The 7,496-nt window shown below is 55.7% G+C and overlaps 1 protein-coding gene across 1 annotated transcript in view; it reads right to left on the bottom strand.

Annotated features, from left to right (window-relative positions):
* Window positions 1-1,758: 1,758 nt before the first annotated feature.
* LOC134433515 (disks large homolog 4-like) overlaps window positions 1,759-7,496 on the bottom strand; it is a 32,678-nt gene continuing 26,940 nt past the window's right edge. Inside the window, 12 exon segments of the mRNA XM_063182349.1 lie at window positions 1,759-1,856; window positions 2,342-2,417; window positions 2,419-2,434; window positions 3,410-3,519; window positions 4,545-4,631; window positions 4,633-4,653; window positions 4,655-4,719; window positions 5,941-5,992; window positions 5,994-6,029; window positions 6,032-6,045; window positions 6,184-6,231; window positions 6,792-6,850. Coding sequence (XP_063038419.1) covers window positions 1,759-1,856; window positions 2,342-2,417; window positions 2,419-2,434; window positions 3,410-3,519; window positions 4,545-4,631; window positions 4,633-4,653; window positions 4,655-4,719; window positions 5,941-5,992; window positions 5,994-6,029; window positions 6,032-6,045; window positions 6,184-6,231; window positions 6,792-6,850 — 682 coding nt within the window.

The raw sequence follows: 7,496 nt of genomic DNA, 5'->3' as shown, positions 1-7,496 counted from the left end.
TAAAGGAGTGACCCCAAAATCCCCAGCACCCCAAAAAACCCCAAAATCGCCCCAAAAAATCCCCTCAAAAATTGAGAATTTTTTGGGGGGGTTTAAACCGGGGATTTTGGGAGTCTGGGAATCGTAAAAATCTCACTTGAAATCACAGCAAGATTTGATGGGACCCCCCCCAAAATCTTCTTGGGACCCCAAAAATTCACCTGGGACCCCTCAAAATTCACCTGGGACCCCAAAAATTTTTCAGAAAGCCCAAAATCACCCCAAAATTAAGATTTTTTTTTTGTTCTTTAGGATGAAAAGAGGATTTTGGGGTGGTTCCTTTGCTCTGGGACCCTCAAAATCTCACCTGGGATGATCCCAAATTTTATGGGACCCCCAAAAATCTTCTCAGGATCCCCCAAAAATTCAGGGACCCCAAAATTCCTCCCCGGGACCCCCCAAAAAACCCCTGGGACCAAGGAGGGGGAGGGGCATGGAAATGGGCGTGGCCAGAGCGACCTTCCCCCAATAAATTTGGGGTCCTTCCCCCATTCCAGGGGGGTCTCCCCCCGCTTTTTTTGCTTGGTAATAAATTAATTATAACTGGTAATTAGCGTTAATTAGGGCGGGAGGGGTGCTGAGGTGGTGATGGGGTGGGAAAACTCCGCCCTTCATTCATAAATCCCCAACCGGTAAAAAAATCCCGCCCCGCCATTCATAAATCCCGAATACGTAAATAAACCCCGCCCTCCATAAATCCCGCCTTCTGTTCCTAAACCCCGCCCCTCCATTCATAACTACCCGCCATTCTCAAACCGCCCTCGGCCACGCCTCCATTGAGCGCTCCCGCTCCTGATTGGCTGCCGCTCCCGTGACAGTTCCCACGCGTCCTTTCCACCCAAAACCCCCCAAAATCTCCCCAAATTCCATCCCCGTTCTCCGTGACCCCTCCAGGACCCCCCCAAATCCCACCGTGGACCCCCCCCCAATCCCCCTGAACCCCAAAACTCCCCATTTAACCCCACAACAACCTTTCCAAACCCAAAAAATCCCTAAAAAATCCCCCAAAAATTTTAAACGCCCCCCGCCCAAAATTCCCCTCTCCCATCCCCCCCCCAATCCCGAACCTCCGGCGTCTCCATCGCTTTATTCCCACAATTCCATAATTTCTATGCAAAATACTCTCATCTCCCCCTCCCCCCCCTCCCCCCCCTCCCCCCCCCCCCCCATTTTTGTTTCCCACGCCGAGGGAGGGGGAGGGGGGGTGGGGGAGGGGGCCCATGGGAACCCCAAGACCCCTCCCCAAACCCCCTCCCCCCCACCCCCCCAAAAAACGTTCGAGGCCGGGAGGGGCCGATTCTGGGGGCCCCCCCGGGGCGTTACAAATATAGAGCTTAAATATGTACAAAAAAATGACAAGAGTCCAAATTTGGGGCGGGGGGGGGGGGGCGTTTTTCCCCCACACCCCCCCCCAAAAACCACCGGAGAGGAGATTCTCCCCCCCCCCCCCCCAAGAAAAAAAAAAAAAAAAAAAAAAAAAATTTTGAAATAAATAAAAAATTAAAATAAAAACAACCAACCCCTCCCCCAGGGCTTTGGGAATTCCCAGCAGGTCCTGGTGGGGTTTTTTTGGTTTTTTTGGGGTTTTGTTGTTTTTTTTTTTGTTTTTTTTTTTTTTTGGGGGGGGGGGTGGGGGTTTTCCTGTGGATTTTGGGGGGGATTTGGGGGGGGGGGGGGGGGATTTTTTTTGGGGGGTCCCCCCCCCGGCCCTAAAGCCGCTCAGCGGGCGGGGACCCAGATGAAAGGTCCTGAGAGGTCCTCGATGACTCGTTTGACTTTGTGGTAAATCTCCTCGAAGCTGTCGCCTTCCACCATGGCTGGGGAGAGAGAGAGAAAAAAAATTGAGATTTTGGGGCAGTTTTGAGGGGGTTTGGGTAAAAAAAAAATAAAAAAAAATAAAAAAAAAAAGGGAATTTTAGGGGATTTTTTTGGGAGGGTTTTGGGAGGGTTTGGGGGGGTTTGGGGTGGTAGAGACCTGTAGAAGTGAATAAAAAGGAGATTTTTAGAGGGGTTTTGGGGGGTTGGGGGGGATTTTAGGGGGGTTTGGGGGATTTTGGGGGGTTTGGGGTGAATCGGGATCTTTGGAAGGTAAAAAAAAATGGGATTTTAGAGGATTTTAGGGGATTTTGGGGGGTTTGGAAGTGAATAAAAAGGGGATTTTAGGGGGGTTTGGGGGGATTTTGGGGGGGGTTTGGGGTGAATCGGGATCTTTGTAGGGTTTAAAAAAAAATTTTTGAGTATTTTGGAGGGGTTTGGTGAATTTTGGGGGGGGATTTTGGGTGTGCCCAGGTGTGTTTCTCACCTGAGAAGCACTCGGTGAACTCCTGCTCCAGTTTGGTGGCTCTGTCGAACGCTTTCCGCGCCTGCTCCTCGCTCACAGCGCTTGGAGATCTCCCTGAGGGGGGCGGGGCCACGTTGGGACACGCCCACATCACCTGGCCACGCCCACACCCCCCAACCTCATATGGCCACGCCCACAACCCTCTAACCCACGCCCACCTCGCCTGGCCACGCCCACAACCACCCACATAAATGCCCATCACACCTGGCCACGCCCACAACCCGCCAAGCCACGCCCACCACACCTGGCCACGCCCACAGAAAGTCACAGACATGCTCACCTTACATGGCCACGCCCACAACCCGCTAAGCCACGCCCACCACACCTGGCCACACCCACAGTTCCCAGTAGAATGCCCACTTCACCTGGCCACGCCCACCACACCTGGCCACGCCCAAATTCCTGGGATGTTCCCATAAATCCCTGGCCACGCCCATCTGCCACACCCAGCACACCTGGAATTGCCAGGCCACGCCCGCAACCCCCCTCACAAGCCCCGCCCACATTCCGGCTTCATTCACGAGGCCATGCCCATTCACAAACCACACCCACACCTCACCTGTCAATCACAGAGCCCCACCCACTGGGTTCAAAGCCCCACCTATTATGCAAATTAGCCTCGCTCTCATCATAGATGGCCCCGCCCCTTTCTGCCTCAGTTTTCCCCCTCTCTGTGCCCAAAACCCCTCAGATTCCACCCAGAACGGCTGCACAGGTGTGCCCAGGGTGTGCCCAGTTGCCCCCAGGTGTGCCAGGTGCCCCCAGATGTGCCCCAGGTGTATCCCAGGTGTATCCCAGGTGTGCTCCTGATGCCCTCAAGGTATATCCCCAGGTGCCCCCAGGTGTGCCCAGGTGTGCCCAGGTGTGCCTCACAGCACGTTCTGCAGTGATTTGGGGCCGGATGAAGATGGCGACGGGGAGCCCTAAAACCCTCCAAATCCCCCCCAAATCCCTGCCCAGGTGTATTCCAGGTGTGCCAGGTGCCCCCAGGTGTGCCCAGGTGTGCCCAGGTGTGCCCAGGTGACTCACAGCACGTTCTGCAGCGATTTGGGCCGGATGAAGATGGCGATCGGGTGCAGCTGCGCCGCCTGGAGCCGCCGCACGGCGTTGGCCGACACGTCCAGGATGCAGTGCTTGCCCTGCAGGGGACAGGTGTGACCAGGTGTGACACAGGTGTGACACAGGTATGACACAGGTGTGACACAGGTGTGCCCAGGTGTGTCACCGGTACACCCAGACACGTCCAGGATGCAGTGCTTGCCCTGCAGGGGGACACAGGTGTGACACAGGTGTGACACAGGTGTGACCCAAACCACACCCAGGTGTGACCAGGTGTGACCAGGTGTGTTTCCCACACTCCCCCAGGTGTGCCCAGGTGTGCCCAGGTGTGCCCAGGTGTGTATTTACCTGTTCAGCCACCTCTCTGACAGACTGCACACTCGTCCTGTACAGATGGCTGTTGTACTGCCCTGCCCAGGTGTATCCCAGGTGTGTTCCCAGCTGTACCCAGCTGTGGCCAGGTGTGCCCAGGTGTATCTCAGGTGTGCCCAGGTGTGCCCAGGTGTATCTCAGGTGTACCCAGGTGTGCCCAGGTGTATCTCAGGTGTATCCCAGGTGTATCTCAGGTGTATTTACCTGTTCAGCCACCTCTCTCACTGATTGGACGCTGGTGCCGTACAAGGTGGCTGTTGTACTGCCCCACCCAGGTATATCCCAGCAGTACCCAGGTGTATCCCAGGTGTGCCCAGGTGTGCCCAGGTGTATCTCAGCTGTACCCAGGTGTATCTCACCTGCTCAGCCACCTCTCTCACTGATTGGACGCTGGTGCCGTACAGGTGGCTGTTGTACTGCCCCAGGTGTGTTCCCACACTCCCCCCAGGTGTGCCCAGGTGTATCCCAGGTGTGTTCCCCAGCTGTACCCAGCAGTACCCAGGTGTACCCAGGTGTATCCCAGGTGTATCCCAGCAGTACCCAGGTGTATCCTCAGGTGTGCCCAGGTGTATCCCAGGTGTATCTCAGGTGTATTTACCTGTTCAGCCACCCTCTCTCACTGACTGGACGCTGGTGCCGTACAGGTGGCTGTTGTACTGCCCCGCCCAGGTGTATCCCAGGTGTGCCCAGGTGTGCCCAGGTGTATCCCAGGTGTATCCCAGGTGTATCTCACCTGTTCAGCCACCTCTCTCACTGATTGGACGCTGGTGCCGTACAGGTGGCTGTTGTACTGCCCCGCCTCGATGAACTTGTGCCCCTGGAATGTCCTTCTCCATGCGCTCCCCGCGAGGCCACGAAGTGATAATCGCGGCCGTCGACCTCGTACTCGCGCTTGGGCCGCGTCGTGTCTGCGGGTGGGACAGGTAACGCACACCTGAGACAGGTGAGACACACCTGGGACAGGTAACGGGGGTCAAATGGGTGTGAAACGTGATCTGGGTGTGTCCCAGGTGTGACAATCGCGGCCGTCGACCTCGTACTGGCGCTTGGGCCGCGTGGGACAGGTGGGACAGGTGAGACACACCTGAGACACACCTGGGACACACCTGGGACAGGTAACGGGGGTTAAATGTGGGATAATTGTGTGATAAATGGGGTTAAATGTGGGGTAAATGGGGCCCAGGTGTGACAGTTGCAGCCATCAACCTCGTACTCGCGCTTGGGCCGCGTCGCGTCTGCAGGTAACACACCTGAAATGGGGGATAAATGGGGCCCAGGTGTGCCCAGGTGCCCCCAGGTGACTCACGGGGCACACAGGACCAGAATTTCTCGGGGAACTCGCTCAGGAGCTCCCTGTGTGTGCCCTCAGGTGTGCCCAGGTGTGTTCCTGACACCCCCCAGGTGTGCCCAGGTGTGCCCAGGTGTATCCCAGGTGTGCCCAGGTGCCCCCAGGTGACTCACGGGGCACGCAGGAGCCGAATTTCTTGGGGAACTCGCTCAGGAGGTCCCTGTGTGTGCCCTCAGGTGTGCCCAGGTGTATCCCAGGTGTATCCCAGGTGTGTTTTGGGTGCCCCCCAGGTGTGCCCAGGTGTATCCCAGGTGTGCCCAGGTGTATCTCAGGTGCCCCCAGGGTGCCCCCAGGTGACTCACGGGGCACACAGGACCCGAATTTCTTGGGGAACTCGCTCAGGAGGTCCCTGTGTGTGCCCTCAGGTGTGTCCAGGTGTATCCCAGGTGCCCCCAGGTGTGTTTTGGGTGCCCTCAGGTGTGCCCAGGTGTATCTCAGGTGCCCCAAGGTGTATCTCAGGTGGGTGTCTGATGCCCCCAGGTGCTCCCAGGTGTGTTCCTGATGCCCCCAGGTGTATCTCAGGTGCCCCCCAGGTGTGTTTTGGGTGCCCCCAGGTGTATCCCAGGGTGTGCCCAGGTGCCCCCAGGTGTGCCCAGGTGTATCTCAGGTGACTCACGGGGCACGCAGGAGCCGAATTTCTTGGGGAACTCGCTCAGGAGCTCCCTGTGTGTGCCCTCAGGTGTGCCCCAGGTGTGTTTTGGGTGCCCCCAGATGTGCCCAGGTGTGCCCAGGTGTGCCCCAGATGTGCCCAGGTGTGCCCAGGTGCCCCCAGGTGACTCACGGGGCACGCAGGAGCCGAATTTCTCGGGGAACTCGCTCAGGAGGTCGTCGTTGACTGCGATCCTTGGTGGGGCCCAGGATGATGATCGGGCCGCTGCGTAGTGAACTGGGGAGCGCAAAAAAACCCCCAAAATTTACCCCAAAATTCCCCCAAATTCCCAAAATTCCCAAAATTCCCGGGGTCCTGAACCTCCCCAGAAAGGAAGGAGATCCCGAAATTGGGGGATCTCAGCCCAAAATTCACCTTCCATCTGCGTCACCGTCTCGTAGCTCAGCACGGCGTCCTCGCGGCCTGCGGGGAATTTGGGATTTTTGGGGGATTTTGGGGAATTTTTTGGGATTTTTTGGGATTTTTTTTTTGGATTTTTAGGAATTTTGGGGATTTTGGGGGATTTTTTGGGGGGATTTTGGGGGATTTTTGGGGATTTTTTGGTGTATTTTTTGTGGTATTTTTTTGGGATTTTTCAGGATTTTTTGGGGTATTTTGGGGGGGATTTTGGAGAAGATTCAGGAGACTCTTTTGGGAATATTTTTTTGGATTTTGGAGGAGATTTTGGGGAGATTTTTGGGGATTTTTGAGAGATTTTTTGGGGGGTTTTGGGGGTGGAATATTCAGGGCGATTTTTGGGATTTTTCAGGGATTCTTTTGGGGGGGTTTTGTGGGGGGTTTTGGGGCAATTTTCAGGAAATTTTGTGGGATTTTTAGTGAGAATTTTGGTGATTTTTTGGGGGGGGGTTTGGGGTGGAATTTTGGGGGAATTTTTAGGGATTTTGGGTGGAAATTTGGGGGAATTTTTGGGTGAAATTTTAGGGATTTTTTTTGGGTGGAATTTGGGGATTTTCAGGCCCCACCTTGAGCCCCCGGCCCCCGATCTTTGGCCTTGAGCCGCGTCCACTCCCGGCGCTCCACCCTGCAACCAGTAAGGACCAGTTTGCACCAGTAAGGACCAGTTTGGACCAGTTCGCACCAGTTTGGACCAGTTGGGACCAGTTTAGACCAGTTTGCACCAGTAAGGACCAGTTCACACCAGTTTGGACCAGTCTGGACCAGTCTCCTCCCAGTAGCCACCAGTAAGGCTCCAGTGACTCCCAGTCCAAACCAGTCCAAACCAGTCCAAACCAGTTCAAACCAGTCCAAACCAGTCCAAACCAGTCCAAACCAGTGCCACTGAACCCCATTGGAACACCCCAGCGTTGGTTCCCAGTACAAACCAGTACAAACCAGTAACCCCCCAGTGCCATTAAACCCCATTGGACCCCATTGGAATGGCTCCGAATCCACTCCCAGTATAAACCAGTACAAACCAGTGGCTCCCAGTACAAACCAGCGGCTCCCTGTACAAACCAGTGACTCCCAGTGCTCCCAAACCTCCTCCCAGTCCCTCCCAGTAACTCCCAGTCCCTCCCAGTGCCATTGAACCCCATCGGAACCGCTCCAATTCCACTCCCAGTACAAACCAGTACAAACCAGTGACTCCCAATATAAACCAGTGAGTCCCAGTGCTCCTAAACTCCATCCCAGTTCCTCCCAGTGCCCTCCCAGTCCCCTCCCAGTAA

Source organism: Melospiza melodia, unplaced genomic scaffold (genome assembly GCF_035770615.1).
Source record: "Melospiza melodia melodia isolate bMelMel2 unplaced genomic scaffold, bMelMel2.pri scaffold_184, whole genome shotgun sequence".
Classification (NCBI taxonomy): Eukaryota; Metazoa; Chordata; class Aves; order Passeriformes; family Passerellidae; genus Melospiza; species Melospiza melodia.
Note: the sequence above shows the minus strand (reverse complement) of the source record. Positions and strands in the feature narration are given on the sequence as shown.